Consider the following 20,696-nt stretch of genomic DNA (forward strand, 5'->3'; position numbering starts at 1 on the left):
TAGCTTTTACTACTTCAGGAAAATAAGGCACTTTAAAAAATGTTATTGGCTCAAATGATAGCCCTCACTTGTCTGCTGAAAAAGGTGCAGATCCAGCACTTGTGAAAAGATTTTCAAAATCCGTTACAATAACAAATAAGGCCTTACACAAAGAAAGAAAAATATTTGACATTGGAGAGGCCATTTTTGGAGTTACATCTTTGATACATCTCTGTTGAGATAGACATATATATATATATAAACCAAAAGATTCAGGATTTAAAGCACCCCTTACCAAGAAAGAAATCACCTACCACTCTGGACCACTGTCTTGCAATCAAGCCCTCACAAATCAACAATAATGCCAGGGTTTATGGACCAGGGTTTGAAGTAATAGATTTTAACACTCAAGACTGCATAAGAGAGTGGCCCTTACATTTGCTTTTATGCCCTTCCCAGTCTTCAAATCAGCCATTTATTAGTAAACATGTAACCTTAACCATATATGTGAGACTGAACACTATCATATACATGCTACCTTACATGAGAATTTCTATGAATTTGTCTTTTATTCTGTTAAATGAAAATAGAACTGCAGATACTGTAAAAACGCTGAAAGCTCACTAATACCAGGTCACTGGAAAAGGCTATGTCCATATATTTCAGGGCTTCAGAGGAGGTGTCCCAATCTTAGCTTGCCAAATCCACAAAACACAGCCAAAGATAAAAAGTGCTCCATCGTAGGACAGATTTCAGCCCTATCCAACTGGCAGTTTACTGTAACAAATGAAAACAGGGTTTCTCTACTTTATCTAGTAAATGGAATTTTGCAAAACTTGACTTCTATTTCCAATTTTTTCAAGTATGCTGTTCTTAACTTTCAAAAACACAAGCTGGAAAAAAACCCCAAACACTTATATCAGAAAAAAAAGTTGCTTTCAGTCTAAATTATCAAGGTGTTATATTGTATTTATCCCTTAGCCTGTATTGATACCATAAGTTGCCCTGACCCAGGTGCAACATCTTGCACTTGGCCTTGTTAAACCTCATGAGATGCCCATGGGCCCACTTCTCGAGTTTGTCCAGGTTCCTCTGGATGGCATCCTGTCCCTCAGGTCCATCAGCTGCACCACATGAATCAATGTCATCTGCAAACTTGATAAGCATGCACTCAATTCTGCTCTCTGCCATTGGTGAAGATCTTAAAAGTACTAGTCCCATTACAGTACTAGTCCCTAAAGGACACCACTCATCACTGACCTCCACCCAGACACTGAGTCATTGCCCACTACTCTATGGATGTGACAATCCAGCCAATTCTTCATCCACCAAACAGTATCAAAACTGTATCTCTCCAATGTAGATGGAAAAATGCTGTGGGGGACCATGACAAAGGCCTTACAGAAGTCTAGATAGATGACATCTCTTGGAAGAGACACACGGCCAGATGCAAGCCATCCAGGATATATCCTTGAGGATGTCAAGGGTAATTTCTTGTTATACAGACACTGGACAGGCCATCACAGTGGGTGATGCGCAGTTCACTGTGCACTGACAAGGAAGAACTGATTGGGGTGAGGATAATCAGTTATGGATTTTGATGTAGTGGAGGTCAAGTTTCTGAGTCAAGGGAGGGTGGCAGGACTGACAGAGCACAGATAGCAGATTTTGGCTTATTCAGGCAAGTAAGATTTCATGGGACTGAACTTTGAAGGGCAAAGGAGTCAGACTATAAAGGAGAGCATCCTCCTTGCAATAAGGAAGAACAAAGGGAACAAAGGGAACATATAAGAAGGCAGATGCCCAGGTGAAAAAAACAGCCAACAAAGCAGTAAATCAGAGGTGGATCACCAGGAGAAAATTGAGAAACATTGCCTGGGCATACAGGGGTAGTGTCAAAGAGGCTGGTGCTCAGGTGGAATTCAGTTTTACAAAAGATGTCAAGGGAAAAAAGAAGAGTTTCTACTACTGTCAGCAGTAAAAAGCTGACCAAGGACAACTTGGACCTGTTTTAGAATGGGGCAGGAGACACAGAGGCAATGGACACACATAAGGGAATAGTGCTCACTATCATCACCAGCAAGGTCTGCCAGGCCTCTGCACCTAGTGATAGGACACAGGGAGAGATGAGTTACCAGTAGGTGATGAAGACTGAAAAAAGGATGTATTTCAAATATTTGATCCACACAAGTGACTGAGACATGATAGGCTGTACATGAAGACGCTGAAGGAGATGGCTGATCACAAGCCATCAGCTCAGAGCCAGTGGATACTGAAAGAGGCTCCCAATGACTGGAGAAATGCAAATGTCACACCCATCTTCCAAAAGTGTTTAAACTAATCTGAGGAACTACAGGCTAGTCAGCATCACATCAGTCCCTGAGAATATGGTGCCAGGAATGTTCTTTGTCTGGGTGCATGAAGAAGACAGTGACTGGAAACTGTCAGCACAGATTTATTTAAGATAAATCATGCCTGACCAACATGATCATTTTCTATGGTAAAATGACTGGATTTGTCGATGAGGGAAGTGCAGTGGATGCCATTTATTTCCTCATCAACAAGGCTTTTCACACCATCTCTACACCATTCATGTATTGAGGTTAGGATAGTACAGTGTGAATGGGACAGCAACTACATAGGTAGAAAACTGGCAGACAAATTGTTCTCACTCAGGAGGTCATGGTCCATGAGCCACATCATATCTGGAGGTCTGTTTCCAGAGTGTTCTGCAGGGGTCTGTAATGGGGCCTGCCCTGTTCTGGATCTCAGAAAAGTGGATGGGGGTCACTCTCATCAAGTCTGGAGATGACAACAAATTGTGAGCAATTAGCTGACATGAGGGAAGGCAGGGCTGCTATTCAGAGGTACCTGGACAAGTGTGACGGACCAACTAATAGGGACCTGACAAAATTCAGCAAGGACAAGCATGAAGTCTTACACTGGAAAGGCAGACTCTGCAGTGACACAGCTGGCCAGCTCTGGATGCTGGTGGGCAGCAGACTGAAACAGTCAGCCACATGTGTGGGTGGCACAACAAGGGTCAGCTGTGCCTGGGATGGTGTGGGCCTGAGAGCCAAATGTCACTTCTCCTTAGCACTCCTTAGACAACACACATGTACTGTGCTTAGTTTGTCCTTCCATGCCATTCCCCTCACAACCCCCACCCCCCTCACTCTGTGCAGTAAGGATGCTGATAAAAAGGAACAAGGATCCTCATAGTGATGTGTGGTGGGAGCATGAGAGGCAACAGCCATAAGTTAAAAACAGAGCAATAAATACAACTTATAAGGAGAGTCTCTTTCCCTGTGATAGTAGCTCAGCTGTGGAACAAGGACTAGAAAAACGGTGTCCTTTCCATCTTTAGAGATTTTCAAGTCCTGATTCACTAAAGCCCTTAATGACTTGGTCTGAGCACAGAGGTGGCCCTGTTCTTGGTAGGAGATTGAAATGGAAACCTCCTGCAGTCCTTGCCATGAGCACTGAACTGAAGTTGTATCCTTTGGCATAAAGGCTACTTTTACAATCCAGATCTAGAATACCCTGACTTATTGCTTCCAGCTTTGAGCAATACTCATCAAAAAACCACATGAAGTTAAACAACTTATGTTCATCACTTGGTTACTTCACCTACATTTATCCTGGAAAAAAAATCAGCCACAGAAGTGAGAGTGTAGCTATATAAGTAATCACAACTTGGAACTTATGTATCATCATTCCTAGTGTTGATACAAGCTAAAATACCACCTGGTTAACAATGGAAAGTGACTGACTGCATGGAAAAGCATTTCTTTCCCCTACTTTTTAACTGTTAAAGATTTGGTTTTCATTCCTGCTTTTTCACTCCCTTTGTCTTCTCTGTACTTTTACTTTCATCTCAAGATGCTTATTGACTGAAACCTCAGCATTCTTGTCACTTGGAAACACAACTGGGTTGTTCATCTGTGCCTCTCTGGTGAGGTCCTACCCATGTAGAAAAGCACTGAAAAAAGAACTTCCTACATGTTTCACAAACTGAGATTTTCATCCTCCAATCATATATCTCAACTAATTTGGACTTCGAGACATATAACCAGGCAAGCTTTAAAAACATATTTGTGCTAAATAGTTTGGAAGAGAGCAAATGTCATTTTAGTGTCCAAACCTGTTTCCAGTTATAAGTATTTAGAAGTAGCTAGGAAGAAGATAGCAAACTATGCTTTACCTATTCCCCATTAAGTGGTTTTATACACCCCTCCAAACATTCAGCAGTGTTTGCTGATAAAATGACAAACTCCATGGCATCAGAACTCATCTGCTGTGGCATCTCCTAAACTCTTAGCATTAGTGCTTAAATATCAGTAGCACTTCTCATAACTAAAAACAAACATTTGAAGGGGCCAAAGTATAGGACATTATGTGCTAGTGCTGTTTTCTTTACTTATTTTAGAGCAAGTAACCTGTAACCTGCAGAGGGACACCTGTAACAAAGATCCTTTGTTGGCCTAGTATTTCTGAAGAAAATTTAAAAGGCTTGTCTACTTGTCCACTTTTTTGTAGAGGTTATATTTTTACTCTTTGTAATTTGGCAGATATAATTCTGAGAATTTCATTTCCCAGCAGCACTTTCACATGAATGAAATAAAATGGAGGGATTCATCAGCTTCCAAGTCCCCTTCTGGCATTTGTGTAACTAACTGTATCCTTCTTAGGAAGCATCCCAATCTGTGCAATGATGATTGCAGTTACTTTTCTATCTCAGAACATCATTCAAGAGTTCCTTGAAGTAAGCAGAGACACACTGTCACACACCTGCTCAGAAGCCAGCAGAAATGTTTGTAAAACACTTTCCATACGATTATTTCCTATGTAAATATAAGTACAAAATCCTCCTCCCCCCAAATTATCTAAGATACTTGAGCATTAGATTTAACACACAACTCATTGTGTATATACTTATATATAAATAGCTGTAAGAGTTGCAAATAAATGGAAATAATACATACCTTAAGTGGGAAAACTTCATACTTAGGCTTGAAAATATATACACCTAAGAAAAAACAGAGTTATAAGAAATAACCTCATTTGTCTTGATAGGAAGAAGTATATTGTTGCTCACACAATTGCTCCAAGTGAACTATTGGAATATCTAGGTGGGGAAAGCAGAACACTTCTTCCATTCCTGCTTTTATATTAAAGTGAAATTATTTAAGATTTATACTGATCTGCTCCCCTTTATCACTCTCTACAGATTGCTGTTGGTTCATGACATAACTTGACTCTTTAATGTTATTCTTTACTCTCGTTTATACTGGGTTATTTCAAAAATACTTGCTCTAACAGAGGAAGAAGTATTTCTAATACAACCACGGTTAGTAATTCTATGTATTTGCAGTCATTAGACTCACTTGTCAGCTGGTGCTGTTTGTGTCATCATGCCTAAGTGTAAGTATAGTGTAAGAAGTGTAGTAAAAATCAACTTTTGTATTTTTAATTGTGAGAGTCCATGACAGTGGTGTTTATTTATCCTTAAATGTATGAAAACACACATGTTCAAATTCAGTAAAAAACTAATTTTCCTGCTATCCAAAAATTTGAAATTTCATTAAATAAAAAGCTAATATCAAAAGAAATCTTACAGCTGTGAGATAATTTTCTATAATTATTTTTGTGGGGTTTTTTTTCCTCTAAACACTGCATCCAAGAAGGAGTTTGTCCACTTTACTCATATGCAGACAATATTGACCTCTATCAAATCATAATGGTCCTACAGTTGTTCCTTCTTTGTTTATTTAAAGCACTGTCTGTAAGACCCTGTTTATTTTTTAAAACTAACCACAAAACAATAAATTTACAAAATACTTTTTAATTAATGCAGTTTTATAGTTTAAAGTGTCTGAACAGACAGCACAGTCTTTTTTTGTTATCACCCATCATAGGCCCAGCTATCCAGAAGGATGCCACACTAGAACACTGTTCTCTGAAACCTTGATTTTAGAGATAAATTTTAGAGAATGATTTTATGTGATCATTGGTTTTAAAAAGCAATCCCTCTAACAGTTTCCAAAAGCTGAGATACTATCCTGTATCAACATGCTGAAGTATCAAAAAAGAAAGTTAGAAGTCACATGTAAAGACCTTGTGTTATATTTGAAAAAGTTCTGCAAGCCTACACTTCAAGAATCTGCTCTGAAGATCTTCTAAATCAGTTTGAAATATTTAGATGTTTTACACAAAGTTCAATAGGGAGAACATATTAGCAACTTTTCAAATTACTAGTTATATCCTGTTTTCAACATTGTGACTTCGCTGGATCTCTGCTGAGGATTGCATTGCAAAGTAGTAAACATAAAGGTATTAAGTTATTAGACCAGGAAAGCTGGATCCTAGTTCAGAAAAAAATCAAAACAAAGCAAAACACATGAATACAGAACACCAAGTGTTTTGCAGGACCACATTCAGGACAAGAGACTCAAAGTTTCTGAAATGTGGAAATATAAAAACTCAAGCAAGCAGCAAAATCAGGAGTGTATTTCCCTAAGCAGTAAAACATCCTATTGAATACCTTCAAAGTTGTTTTTTATGCTATATTAGCAACGTACCATGACATAGTAATGATAGTAACGATATTTATCTGCAAGATGTGTGTGATGGCAATACAGGATTTTGATTGCTAAGAGTTTTCTGCAGAAGATTGACTGCATGTCAAACTTGATGGATTTATTATTAACTACATACGAGGCCAGCACTCTAAGTAAACCTTTGTGCTGGTTTTGTCTGGGTTAGATTAAATTTTTTTCACAGTGGCTAGTATGGGGCGATGTTTTGGATTGGTGCTGAACACAGGGTTGATAATACAGACATATTTTTGTTATTGCTGATTAGTACTTACGCAGAGCCAAGGTCTTTCCTGCTCCTCATACTGCCCCAGCATCAAGTGGGCTGGGGGTGCACAAGGAGCTGGGAGGGGACTGTGTGAGCCAACACAGGCAGGAAGCCTGAACAACTACAAACCACAGCTGAAATGCAGAGAGTAAATTTATTTCATTACCTCGCTAACTGGAGGATCCCGAAGCAACACCTGGGCAGAGACACACAAGCAGGAACACCAGCACCGTTAGGCTCAGCCCATCCTGAAGGGCAGCGAGTCTGCGGTTTGCAGCAATTTATCCAAGGCCCAGGATGTGTTCTCCCTTGTGCTCTTTAGGATCTCTGACTTTGGATCTCTCTCCCAAGACAGGGAGCTCAAGCCTGTCCGTGAGAGTGCCTCCAAGACTGTAAACACCCATGTTATCTCTACATAGAGATTCTACTTCTCAAAACAGACAGAGGATAAACAGCAGTAGGCATAATAGGTGGGGTTTCCTACACTGCTGTTTTTCAGACCTCGGCATTCCCAGCTGCAAGGTCATTTTAGTGTATCTGCCATCCTCCTTGTCATTGTCCTGCTTTCAAACCCTTCCTCCCAACATTCCAGCCCCTCGCTCAAGAGACCGCTCGTGCTGGGTTTGGAAGTGTAGGACAGGGTAATTTGCAGAGGCACTTTATGAAGCATATAGGAAGAAAGGAATAAACATATAATGGTCTAAGACAAATGTCCCCGTCCTCTCAACAGGGAATTAAACCACCCAGCAAACAAGGCACCACATATAAGTTGCCTCATATAGTCAATGTATGAAGTCCTGTCAATGTCAAATATTCCTCTCATTGCAGCTGATTCAGCAGCCATGTTGGAGCAGCACGTGCCGACAAACTCAGAGCAGTGTACGTGGTTTTGAGACAGGAGGTAGCTCATCAGCAACTGACTGGTAAGGTTCTCAAGTGTAGTGCACTTACTTCCACATTCAGGACAAAAATTGCCTTTGATGTCCAATTTAAACCTTAGTGAAGGCATACTCCAGGTGCTCTATGTTCTAAACATCTACAAAGCATGACAAGCCAACCTGTGACAAGGAAGGAAAATAGGAGTGTCATCGCCTTCCAGTAACACATATGCTGTTGCTCCAGCTCCTTAAGCTAAAATGACTCCAGGTCTTGTAACCTGGGGGGTGATTGCACACACAGATTGAAGAGGTTTGGTTTGCACTTTTTCAGACTGAAAAATCTGATGGTGGGTTCATGGCACCACTAGATAAGGCCCAGGTATTTGTTGAACATACAAGAACTTGAGAATTTGATATTAACAGAGGATGTAACATAAGGGGAGAAGTTGGAGTAGAGAACCATACTGCACTGTCAGGCATTATTACATGCATTTTCATATCTAGACTAGCAAGCTGTGGTCCCACCACACAATCCATTGGTAGACACAATTCCATTTCCCCTGTAGACTTTTGAGGATGGTCTTGTACAGGGCTAAGGGTTGGACTCGATGATCCTTGTGGGTCCATTCCAACTCAGCCTATTCTGTGATTCTGTAGTTAATATTTTGGCAGAGACATGATCTGGAAGAACCTCAATCCTCACAATGTTTTGTACTGCAGATGACGTGATATGATCACAGAGTGTTTGGCTGTGAATATTCCAATTGTTTAACAAAAAAACTGCTTTAGTGAGGTGTACTCCAATGCTGTAAAGTTTTAGTACTAGTTGACTTTTTCAATTATCCCTTCAACGTCCTAATCTTTCTTTCAATCCTGCCTGGGATGGTGGGCAATGTGGAATAGCCACTCTATTCCCAGGCTTTGAGCCCAGTTTTGGACATTACGTGCACTAAAGTGTGTTCCTTGGTCACTCTGTATTTGACGAGGAGGTCTGTACTGATGAAGTTGTTCTAATGCTTCAGTCATGCTGTGTTGGTTGGCATTTGGTGGGTTTAGAAAAGACCAATCCTGACACTGTATCCATGGCAGTGAATACATATCACCATGTAACTAAGGACCAATTTAACTAACCTGCCACAGTCAAAGGCCACTGACCTTCCAGGGCGTATGTAATTCCCTTAAATGCAGCTGTGTACAAATAGTACAGTTATGTGCAAATGTCTTACATGCATGTAATGGCAAAGGGGTTTGGTTGTGCGTAATATCCCAGGTTCGTGCAGTATGAGCTGATTGATGTCCACAAACTACACGTGCATTTGTAGCTTGTGCTTGTACCTCAGCAGAGGTTGTATCATTTACTTCCCTAACATTTTGTGACTCAAGCCAGTCATCTTTCTGATGGGCTGAGACACATCTTACTTTTAAGGGATGTTCTTGTACATGTTGCTGAATTTGTTGCCGCCCATATAGGGTATTTCTGTACATGCCAATCTTCCTGGGTCCAGCAAAGTAACCACATTGTTAGGCTTTTATATACAACTCAATTGCCAAAGTATGAGTAATGTGCCTGCCCTTCCAAGATGGCAAGGGATGCTGCAACAAATTCAGTTCACTGTACACCCATTTGCCTTAGTATGATTCCTGGAACTGAACATATACATCTGCTCTCCATCATCTGTGTCCAGTGGCTGTGCATGTAGCACTCCCATCTGCAAACTAGGCACCATTCCTGTGCTCTTCTGTTAACCTGTCACAAAGGAGCACTTCCTCCACAGGAGATGCAGGGAGCTCTCCGGGGAGAGAAGGTTCTACTGACATGGGCGTTATTAAAGGGCATAGTTCCCAGAAGAGTGGCATGTGAAGTGGTTACATGCAGTTTTCCGGTAAAAATTGTTGCATTAAATAATGTTTGTTTCTAATATGTGGCTGCCTGGGCCACTCCCATGTGAGCACTGACAGAATTATCAGTTACATACCGATTAATGGGGGTGGGGGTGTGTACTGTCACACTACCTTGCCCTGTGATTCTTTCAGTTTCTTGCAATCACAGAATCACAGAAAATGCAGAATTGGAAGGGACCCACAAGGAGCATTGAGTCCAACTCTTAACCCTTCACAAGACCCTCCCCAAGAGTCACACCATGTGCCCAAGATATTGTCCAAACACTTGGTGCTGTGACCACTTCTCTGGGGACCCTCTTCCACTGCCCAGTCATCCTCTGGGTGAAGAACTTCTTTCTAATATCCAACCTAAACCTCCCCTGACACAACTTCAGGCCATTCCCTCAGGTCCTGTCACTGGAAGGAGAAGAGATCAGTGCTCGCCCTTCTCTTCCCCTCACGAGGAAGTTGCAATGATGTCCCCCCTCAGTCTCCTCTTCTCTAGGCTGAACACACCAAGTGACCTCAGCTGCTCCTCCCTCATATGGCTTTCCCTCAAGGCCCTTCACCCCCATGGCCCTCCTTTGGATGCTCTCTAATAGTTTAGTATCTTTTTTACATTGCAGTGCCCAAAACTGTGCACAATATTCAAGGTGAGGCCACATGAGTGCAGAGCACAGCAGGACAATCACCTCCCTCAGCCAGTTGACGATGCTTTGCCTGATGCCCCCCCGGACACAGTTGGCCCTCCTGGCTGCCAGGTCACTGCTGACTCTTATTCAACTTGCCATCAACCAGGACACCCAGGTCCCTTTCTGCTTTCCGGTATCTCATTCCCAGTCTGTACAAACATCCAGGATTGTCCCATTCCAGGTGGAAAATCTGACACTTTCCCGTGTTGAACTTCCTATGGTTGGTGATTGGTCAGTTTTCTGATTTGTCAAGGTCTTTCTGCAGGGCCTCCCTACCTTGAAGGGAGTGAACAGCTCCTCCCAGTTCTATGTCATCTGGAAACTTGCTTAGTATCCCTTCCAGTCCTGCATCCAAGTCATTTATGAAGATGCCGAAGAGCACTGGGCCAAGGATGGAGCCCTGTGGAACCCCACTAGTGACAGGTCACCAGTCTGATGTTACCCCAGTTATTATTACCCTCTGTGCTTGACCCATGAGCCAATTGCTCACCCACCACATGATGTGTTTATCCAGCTCTGGACTGGACATTTTGTCCTGGAGGATCCTGTGAGAGACAGTATCAAAAGTTTTACTGAAATCCAAAAGGATTAGATTAACTGGCTTCTCCTGATCAATTGTGTGGGTTACCTTGTCATAAAAGGAAATAAGGTTTGATAAGCAGGACTTTCCTCTCCTGAAGCTGTGCTGGCTGTGACCAATGACTGCATTGTCTTTCAGGTGTTTTTCAATACTTTCCAGAAAATTCTTCTCTATAACTTTATACTAGGCACTGAAGTGAGACTGACAGGCCTGTAGTTTTCAGGGTCCTCCTTCTTGTCATTTTTGAGAATCAGGACAGCTTCCAGTCAGCTGGGACCTCTCTGGATTCCCAAGACCACTCAAAAATCATTGAGAATGGTTTCACAAAGACATCAGCCAGATCTTTGAGAATTCTGGGATGAATCCCATCAGGCCCCATGGATTCGCAGGGATTCAGCTGGATCAGGAGATCCTGCACAATTTCAGGGTTGACTGGGAGTTGATCATTCTCGCATGGTCCCTCAGCTTAGGGCACTGAGACCCCCTTGATCTGTCATCTGTGTTAAAGACAGAGGCAAAGAAAGTGTTAAATACCTCTGCCTTGTCTCTGTCCCTGTTTGGGAGGTGACCATCCTCATCTTGTAATGAGACAACAATATTTCTATGCTGTCTATTGCCATTACTATATTTGAAAAAAACTCTTTTTATTGTTCCCCACATTTCTGGCCAGCTGCAACTCCAGCTGAGCTTTGACTGCATGAATTTTCTCCCTACAGCAGCAAGTAGCATCTCTGTGTTCTTCTCATGTCTCTTGACCTTGTTTGCAGTGGGCATACGCCTTCCTTTTTAGCCTTATTTCCAAGAGAAGATCTCTGCTCAGCCAAGCTGGTCTTCTGCCTCAGCTGCTTGACTTCCAACATTTGGGAATTGCCTGCTCCTGTGCCCTTAGGAGTCGTTTGAAAAGTGACCAGCACTGATGGAGCTGCAAAAACATTTTTCCAGGGGACCTTACTTACTAATTCCCTTAGCAGCCTGAATTCTGCTCTCCTCATGTCCAGAGTTGAGGTTTTGGTGGCACTTTTCCTCCTGTCAACAGAAAATTTAAACTCGATCACTTCATGGTCACTGTGGCCAAGACAGCCACCAGCCTCCACTTCACTCACAAGATCCCCTCTGTTGACAAGCAGCAGATCAAGGAGGGCATCTTTCCGAGCTGGGTCCTTTAGGACCTATTCCATAAAGCTGTCATCCAGGTCTTTTAGGAATCTTCTGGCCCAGGTTGTACCAGCTGTGTGATGCTCTCCATTAATTTCTGGAAAGTTGAAGTCCCCCATGAGGACGAGGGCAGTTGATTTGGAACTGTCCCTTAGTTCCTCAAAGAATAATTCTGTCTATCATCATCCTGGCTGAGAGGTCTATGGCAGAATCCCACAATATAGCTGCATTATTTGTTCGCCCCTTGATTCTTACTCAGAGGCTCCCAACTGTGACACTGCCAACTGTGGGCTCCAAACATTCTAACCCTGCTATTACATACAGTGACACCCCTCTGTCTCTTCTGATCAAACTACACCTAGAATTTGTTTTCAATCCAGGTATAATGTGTAGCAGAGCCTTGTAATGCTTTAGATCAAAATCCTACAGGTTCTTTCTGATTTTTTGGCCCAGCTGTGTGTCACAACCCCATGAGACTACATCATCTAGAATTATTACTTCTGTTTCAAAACAATATCCTTGCTTAGGAGTGTGCAGTTGGGCATGTTCAATCAAAGCATTTTTGCAGGCATCAAAGGTTGCTGCCATTCTTTTTGCTGCTTGGTCCATTGGCAAACAACTTTCTTCTTAGTCAGTTTCTGCAGAGAGCACATTACAGGGACACAGCTGGGAAAGCTCACCCCTGCTGACCAAATATATGTTCTACACCATATGACATCATGGTTGGTGTATGAAGTAGGGAGAAGAAGGTAGGGGAGAAAGTTTGGAGTGATGGCATTTGTCTTCCCAAGTTAGTTACCCTGCTTTCCTGGAGTTGGCTGAATATCTGCCTGCCGATGGGTAGTGGTGAATGAATTCCTTAATTTGCTTTGTTTGTGTGCTTTTGCTTTCCCTGTTAAACTTTCTTTATCTCAACTCACGGGTTTTCGAGCTTTTACCCTTTCAATTCTCTCCTTCATCCTGCTGGGGGAGAGTGAGCAAGTGGTTGGATGGCTCTTGGTTACTGGCTTGAGTTAAACCACAACAATCCCCAACAAATACAGACACACCAGGCACACTCCATTGTTTCATGCTTCTGGTGTATTTTTAAAACAGGAGACAAGAACTCATCAGCAGATTCATCAGCTGTGCCTGGGTGAGCATAATGTCATAATGAGATAACTAACCGGGTTCAAAAGGGAGTAGAAAATCTCATTGACAGTTCTAGGGGCATGAAGGGTCCCCAGCATTATTTTTGAGCTGCAATGGCTTTGCAGAAGTATCACCCAGGAGAAATCTGCAGCAACTTCATCCAAATATCTAGTTCCTGCCACAGTGATGCTACAACAGCACAATCATAGTGCATAATTTTTTAATGCTACTCTCCTTAAAGAAGGTAAAGAAAGAAGGTAAAGAAATGCAAACAGTAAAGCATAATATCTATCTGTATCTTCAAGTTCAACTGTTAAGGAAGCTTATTTGATTAGTACCATCAGAGGTTTCAGGCAACATGTTTCGGTTCATCATGCTTCTTCAGTTTTCAGCTCATAGTTCATTAGGACAGAAGACTTCGCTCTAGATCTCCCATTCCAAAACAGGAACACAGTATTTTCAAAAGCAAATTTCTCCACAAAGTAATGAGCACCCTCTTGTGTTCACGGTGAGCAGAGGCCATGGCCTTGTCATGTTGGAAGCTGTGTTTCAGCCGGCATCATGTAATCCATATGGCTCTTCTACACCTAGAGAACAACTTGCTGCTCTCCCCAGTTGGCTACACACAACTCTGAGTAGACATTGAGCAAACGGATTCAAAAGAGTATGAGAAACAACTATAATGCTGAAGACACTCATTAAGGGATACATGTATGACTCATTCATCATGATGGAAAAGATAGAATTTTGGGCTGGTGCAGTCTTGATTGCTATGAAGAATAATGAAAGCATCTAAAGACAACAGTGCAGGGCTTAATTAAGATATGTGGAAATGAATATTTATTTTCCTTTTCCTGCTTTGATAGATGAATTTCACTTAACCCCCTGTGGTTTCTGTGAAATCTAGTCTGCTCTGAAGGGCTGCTAGTATTCCAGTATCTGAGACTGCGTATTCTAGTTCTTCACTGCGTGCATACAAAAGATTAGAGGTACTGTTGGGTTTTTTTGGAGGCAGTAGTAAGTTGTCATGCTATACATGACGGCCTTAGTTGCATACGCTTCTGCTAGTGCTCCTTTACCCTTTCTGATCGTGGCTGTCTTCTTCATGTAGTTTACCTTGCAAAATCCCTGCTTTTTCACTTCTAAAAGTTTCTCTCTTTCTTAAATGTATAACCTGTCTACCAAGAAGGCCACTGGACAGTTCCTAAGGATCAGTCAAGGGCTCAGCTGAGGAGTGTCTTCAATGAAGCAATCCCTTCATGAGACTGTAGCTTTTCACGGAGCATCACGCCCACGATTTACTTTTGTCAGAGCAAATCTGCTCTGAGAGAGTGCTGTGATCAGCCACAGAGCTCTGGTTATCCCTACAAAGTGGTGTTTGGATGCAGAGAACTTGTGCTCTGAAGCCCCAGTGCCATGTACCCTGGAAAGGACACTACTCTTTCAGTCTCATGGCATGTCATGACTGGCTGGCAGGACCACTCCCCCCTCAACCTGTTTTCCCAGAAACTCTTCTGACCAGGGGGCTGCTAGGCCCCTCCTGTCCCTTTGGCAGTAGAGAATGGCAATGCAGGGAGCAACACAGCAATTCCATCTGGGCACAGGCACCAGCAGCCTCGATTTGGCATGTTCTCCTTTGCAAATGCAATCCTCCCCCTTCAGGCTTTTCCAGAAACTCCTCCATTGTTGCAGTTGCAGCAGGAATTCCTGTGGGAGGAGCACTGGCAATAGCGTCCCGGGGCTCCAGGTGGCCTTGGCTCATGGTGGGGTGAAGGGTCAGGGAAAGACACCAGGAGAAGGTAGAGAAAGCAGCACCCAGAGACTTTGTAAGGGAAATAGCAATATATTTCCTTTCTCTTGAATGAAGCCCTGCTAGTGCTGCGGATGGGGTGGCCTCTCGGAGGGCTGGGGAGAGTCCGAGAAACTGGCAGCTCTCCTCCTTGGGGCACGCCGAGGCCTCCTGCGGAAAGGGTCCCCGTCCCGGCCCCGGCTGGGAGTGGAGGGGCTGTGGCTGCCGCCTTGGGCAGAGGGACCTGCCGCTGCTGCCTGCTCCAACTCCTCCTGCTCTGCAGGAACGGGAACAGGGGGGTGGGGGCTGTGGAGCACAGGTTCCGATGTGCTGAGTCGGTCCTCTACGTTGGAGCCTACAGGGCTGTTGCCAGGGGCTGGGTGGAGGGCGGGAATACCCCCCTGATGGATGCCGGGGATGCCCTCAAAGTTATTTTCCTCCACTCTGCCAGGTTCCCCCGCCTCTTCCCCGAGCTCCTCCTGCTCCCACAGCTCCTCTCCCTCCCCCAACTCCTCCTCCTCTGCCCTCGCCGCCTCCAGCAGCTCTTCCTGGTCTGTAGGGACGGGAGCAGACGGGTGGGGGCTGCCGAGAGCAGCTTGCGTTATGCTGGAGCTTGTAGAGCTTCTGGCAGGGGTTGAATGGGGGGCGGGAGTACCGCGCTGGGTGCTGCTGACGGTGGCCACAGAGCTGCTGTCCTCCTCTGGGACAGCAGGGGAGTGCAGCAGCCTGTGAGCCTCCTCACTGCACTGGTCAACAATGATGCTGATGGTGCCATGAATCAGAGGTTCTGTATGTTCCTCGAGGAAGTCCCGCAGCACCTGGACCAAGATATTCGCAACTGGACCACAGATGGACACAGCATGCAGGATGATGCTCTCTGCAATCCTCGCCATCCACCACCTGGTCCCATATATTTCCTCCAGCTCCTGCCGCAGCCAGGGCACCACAGGATCAAGGAGATGCTCGTCTCTTCGGAAAAGTTCTGCCCACACCCTAGGCAGGAGACCACCCACGAGCTCTGTTCCTGCACCCCCTGGCTCAGCTGCTGGCAATGTCCCCCGTGGAGAACGTGAAGGGGATGCTGCAAAGTGATAGGGGTTGTTTCTAACCAGCTGTCCAAGAGTTATTCCTGCCCAGCTGCTGGCATCTTCGGGGGCTGTGAAGACACAGTCTATATAGCTATCTGTCTGCACAGAAAACCTGACAGACTCTATCAGGTCTCTGCAGAGTGGGCACACTATTTGCATCTCTGCCCAACGCATAATGCAGCCCAGGCAGAACTGGTGGAGACAGGGCATTACATAAGCAAGGTCATCTCGAGTATCACGGCAGATGGGGCAGTTCCACTCTGTTTCTGTGGCCTTGTCTGTGCCTTCCTGAAGTTTGGGGTCAGATAAGAATGAGAAGATGCTCCCCATGACTGGTTCTGGTATTACCAAAAGGTGTCATACACTGCAAAATGGAGATGCTGTGGTCACAATCTGTCCTGGGGAGCGTAGGAAGAAATGCCCAGGCCCCTCGAGAAGGACAGCCTTCCAGTTCTCAAGGCCTTAGCACCTGTCCTAGAGCCACCCCAAGGGTACGTTTCCATGCACAGCTCACTTATCAAGATGCTTAGTTGCCTGAGCCAAGCAACTCAGGCTTGGCGACTCAGGCCTGAGCCGAGAAACTCAACACTACTGGTGGCTCCAGGTTGGGCACTGAGAGCTGCCAGTGGCAGCACCCAGCTGTGAGAAAAGCCTGGCTCAACACTCACGGCCATGTTCAACAGGAGTCCAGGCATAAGCCAGAGCAGGCCAGGCTCTGCCAGCACCCTAATTTAAGCAGTAAGGGACACATGGTGACAATCTAATCTGGTGATGTCACAGTCCACTGCCAGTGACATCAGCCTCCACTACTTTGTGACATCACAATAAGATGTCCACCCCTGTGGTACTCAGACCAACACAGCATGTCAGAGGCTGCTCTCCACAGGGGTCCCAGTATCACCCAGAGAGGTCCTCAGCCACTGGACTTTCCCCAGCACTGCAAGAGGCCATTGCATCTGGGTCATTATAGCAGTGCCTTTTCACGCAGGATGTAGCCAGGACCCTGAAAAAGGTTCTGAAAAAGCACCGCAGTGATGCTTTTAGAGGAGTCACAAGTGGAAGATTGGCTCTCTACAATTTCTGCTTAACAGCAAAGGGACTTTTGTCCTAGGAGTTAAAGTCTCTGGTGGTAGGAGCGTGACTGCCAGGGTGGCTTCTGAATGGTCAGACAGGAAAGTCTCCTTGACAGAATTAGAGTTCAGTTTAATCAGAAAGGGGAGTGAGGGGGAAAGGACCTATGCATTAAGGTAAAAATGAGGATTGTAAAAGGATAGAAGGAAGAAATGGAAACACAGAGCAAATTATGGATAGAAAGAGTATGTAATACCAGATGCATAGTTCCCATGAACAATACAGGTAGGTTTCAAATAAATGAATAAACAACAAAACCAAACTAAAGTGAAACCTAAATCAAAACCAATCAACCAAAATGAAAAACCCGAAGCACAGGAAAAATATTACACAGTAATTTTTAAAACTTAGGAAACTGTTTTCAGACACATACAGTTTGTATATTGGGAGATCCTTTTGTTGGAGAAAAGAAAAAAATGAATAAAAGCAGTTGAGGAAGGAAAAGTCATAACATTTAGCACCTCATCTTTTTGTTTCTGGTGTTTCTTCAAAATAAATAGCACAGGTAACTTTAAACACAATGTTAGGGTATGCCATCCTGAAGTTTGGGGTCAGATAAGAATGAGAAGATGCTCCCCAAGACTGGTTCTGGTATTACCAAAAGGTGTCACACACTGCAAAATGGAGATGCCATGTTCACGAGCTGTCCTGGGAGTGTAGGAAGAAACGCCCAGGCCCTTTGAGAAGGACAGCCTTCCAGTTCTCAAGGCCTTAGCACCTGTCCTAGAGCCACCCCAAGGGTACGTTTCCATGCACAGCTCACTTATCAAGATGCTTGGTTGTCTCAGCCAACTCCTCCCCGAAGATCTCATCAAAGTCTTCCATCATGAACTTCTCCAGCACTGTCAGCTGCACACATCAAAGTCTTGGTCTCAGCCCAGGTGCCTGAAAGCATGTCAGGCATGACTCCTGAGCCTTGCTTCTGCATAGAAGGCTGTGGCTGTGGGGCAGCTCTTCCAGGCAGCTACTCCACCAGCATTTGTTGAATAGAAGGGGCTGCCAAGGCACTCTGGGCGGCCGGCTCGGGTGGGCTGGGGAGGCTGCACCTGGCTGCTCAAGGCAGCTTTACCTTCTCAGTCACCACTAGCATGACCTTGAGCAGGTCCTCCTTGAGCAGGCTCAGCAAGTTTGGCTTCAGGCAGACGGCCAGGCTGCTGGAGGTCATTCTGCTGGTGGGCAGGTGCTGGCCAATATGTCAGAGCACTGCAAGCAGCTGCTTGAGGAGGAGGAAGTTTTCTGCAGACAACTTCTTGTCCACCCTGAGTGGACAGCAAGGCAACGTTCATCAAGCAAATATTGCCCACAGCCACTCCCAAAACTCGCACAGGGGAAGGGACAGCCAGCAGCTGTGTTGTGCAGTTTTCCAAGTGCTCTCAGCCAGCAGTCAGGACTCCTGTGCTTGAGGAAGGAAGCATGTCATTGCCTCCCATTTCCTGCTATCACACAAGCCCACACAAAGGCTCCCTGTCCATTCCCCCAAAATCTGACCCCAAACCTGCAACAGCAAGCTGCGCAAAACCACAGTGTTTTAAGGAGACCACCCCCTTTCAGGCAAGTTCCAGGCTTCTCCCAGTCCCTGCACAAGAGGCAAGCTTCTGCCCATGCTGCCTATGACACTTGCAGGTCACAGATCTCTTCCTCCCTGCTGGCTGTCTGCATTGCTGCCATCCAGTCCTCACAGAGGTCCCTGATGAGGAGCTTCAAGGGAGTGCCTCAGAGGAAGCCTTGCAATGCCAGGGTATCCTTGTGAACCTTTGAAGATTCCAGCCTAGCCAGGAACCCTTCCAGCTGCAGATTAGAATCAGTCACCTTGAGGATGACAGCCAACTGCAGTGCAGGCTGGCTTCCCATATCGACATCTGTGCTGTGGTCCGGGGCCTCCTGCAGCTTCTGAAGGGCTCTCTCACTGCCAGCTTTCTGGAATATGCCCTCTGTGGTCAGTCCTGGCTGGTGCAGGACAGCCAGCAAGCTTCTGCAGGAGATGCAGGGGGGCAGTAACTTGTCTGAGGAGCTGCCTTCCAACAGTGGTTGGGTCAGAGCTTTGCCCCAGAGCAGTGCTGCTGCAAGAACAGGCTGATGACATACTGATGCAGGTAGGAGGAAGGGCTGCCCCTCTGCAGCAGCAGGACTGCAAACCATGCCCCAGCCTGTAGTGGACAAGACTGCATCACCCATGATGTCTTGTCACACTGCTTAGCCATCAGCCCAACACCAAACTTCCCAGCACAGCTTAGACAGGGACATTCCAAAACACACAGTGCAGACAATGCTACAATCTCTCCTTCTACCTTCTTCCTACCTTTTCCCCCTGAAATTGCGACCATTATTTACAAACTCAGGATGGAGCCAAGTAAGACAAGAATCCTTAAAACCTTACACAAAAGGGGAAAGAAATAATCTTTTCTTGGTTTGCTTCTTCACGGTTACTGTCCTTTGCCAGCAATAACTAAGAGTGAACCCATCAAATGCTTCCACCGGCATGTGGCCTACAATTATTTGCACCTTGAGAGCCCCCTGATGGCTGCTAGCAAATGTAATAAGGGTAGGACAACCACTACCAGCTGGCCTAGAACTAGCATTGATGTCTCCCTGCTTGTTCGATCTGATTTCATAATTACTGTAAGAGGACAAGTAGCCCTAAACATCATCTCAGTTTTCTTGTCTGTTCCACATGATTCAATGATGTCAGACCTCCACCTCGTGGCATAGTTATCCCAAATTCCCTAAATTTTCCCCATGTTGTGCTTGAAATCTTTCTTATTCTGTGCACAAAATACAGTACATACAGTTCCCAGCACAAGCATTAGATTTTGGCTCTAAAAGGACTTCACCCAATGTGAAATCTTTATGGAGATACACTGAGTTCAGCTTTGAAACAGATCTGGTTTCCAATCAGCAAGAGAAAATAGAAAAGTTGATACTGAAAATTAAGGAAACATGAAACACTGCAAAGTTTGCTTAGACTCTTGATTCAAAAACATTGGAACGATGTCTCAGGTGAAATTCCAGCCTCTTACATACCTCCAATGCAGGATTGCACACTTCTAGCCCTTTGATCAGCACAGCAGAGTTTATAGTAAATAGTGATTGACAAATAACTGTTTCAATTTTTGCAAAAACAAATATTTTTTTGCAGTGTTTGACAACAAAGTTGTTGATTATCCATCCTGTTGGTGGATTTTTCTTTACCAAATCAAAATAGTTGCTCCTCTTTGGCTTTTATTTTTTAAAATATTTTAAAAGAATATGATTTTTTAAATAACTATTTTTCATCCTTCCTGAAAAGGTGGTTTTCTTATTTCTTGTTACAAGGCCATGTGGTTTCTAAAATTTGCTCTTTTATAAACTGAGCACCAAAAGAAATCCCTCTGCTATTAAACCCCTGGGCCATCACTAATTTTGTGCCCCTTTCAGATATATGATTCTCATTCAGCATTATTGTATTATGGTTTTTGGTTTTGTTTTTTTTTTTTTTTTTGGCAACAAGTCTTTTTTATTCTACTCTCCTAGGATAGTGTATCTACTTGA

At 44.4% G+C, this 20,696-nt stretch overlaps 1 protein-coding gene across 1 annotated transcript; it reads right to left on the reverse strand.

The window, feature by feature from the left end:
- Positions 1 to 15,016: 15,016 nt before the first annotated feature.
- On the reverse strand, positions 15,017 to 18,333 carry LOC108493613. Its single transcript, XM_017807218.1, has 3 exons — positions 18,238 to 18,333; positions 16,706 to 16,763; positions 15,017 to 16,105 (listed from the first exon to the last, which is right to left on the reverse strand). The coding sequence occupies exons 1-3, from the start codon at positions 18,331 to 18,333 to the stop codon at positions 15,033 to 15,035; spliced, it is 1,227 nt and encodes a 408-aa protein (XP_017662707.1). The 3' UTR covers positions 15,017 to 15,032.
- Between the last annotated feature and the right edge of the window lie 2,363 nt (positions 18,334 to 20,696).

The sequence above is a fragment of the Lepidothrix coronata genome, unplaced genomic scaffold (genome assembly GCF_001604755.1).
Source record: "Lepidothrix coronata isolate B3197 unplaced genomic scaffold, Lepidothrix_coronata-1.0 Scaffold18, whole genome shotgun sequence".
In the NCBI taxonomy this organism is placed as follows: Eukaryota; Metazoa; Chordata; class Aves; order Passeriformes; family Pipridae; genus Lepidothrix; species Lepidothrix coronata.

Coding starts and splice junctions, on each gene's coding strand:
- LOC108493613 (XM_017807218.1), bottom strand. CDS start 18,333: ATGACCTCCAGCAGCCTGGCCGTCTGCCTGAAGCCAAACTTGCTGAGC. Junction 16,764..18,237: donor TGCTAGTGGTGACTGAGAAG/GTAAAGCTGCCT, acceptor TGCTTAAATTAG/GGTGCTGGCAGAGCCTGGCC. Junction 16,106..16,705: donor GACTCCTGTTGAACATGGCC/GTGAGTGTTGAG, acceptor GTGTCTTCACAG/CCCCCGAAGATGCCAGCAGC.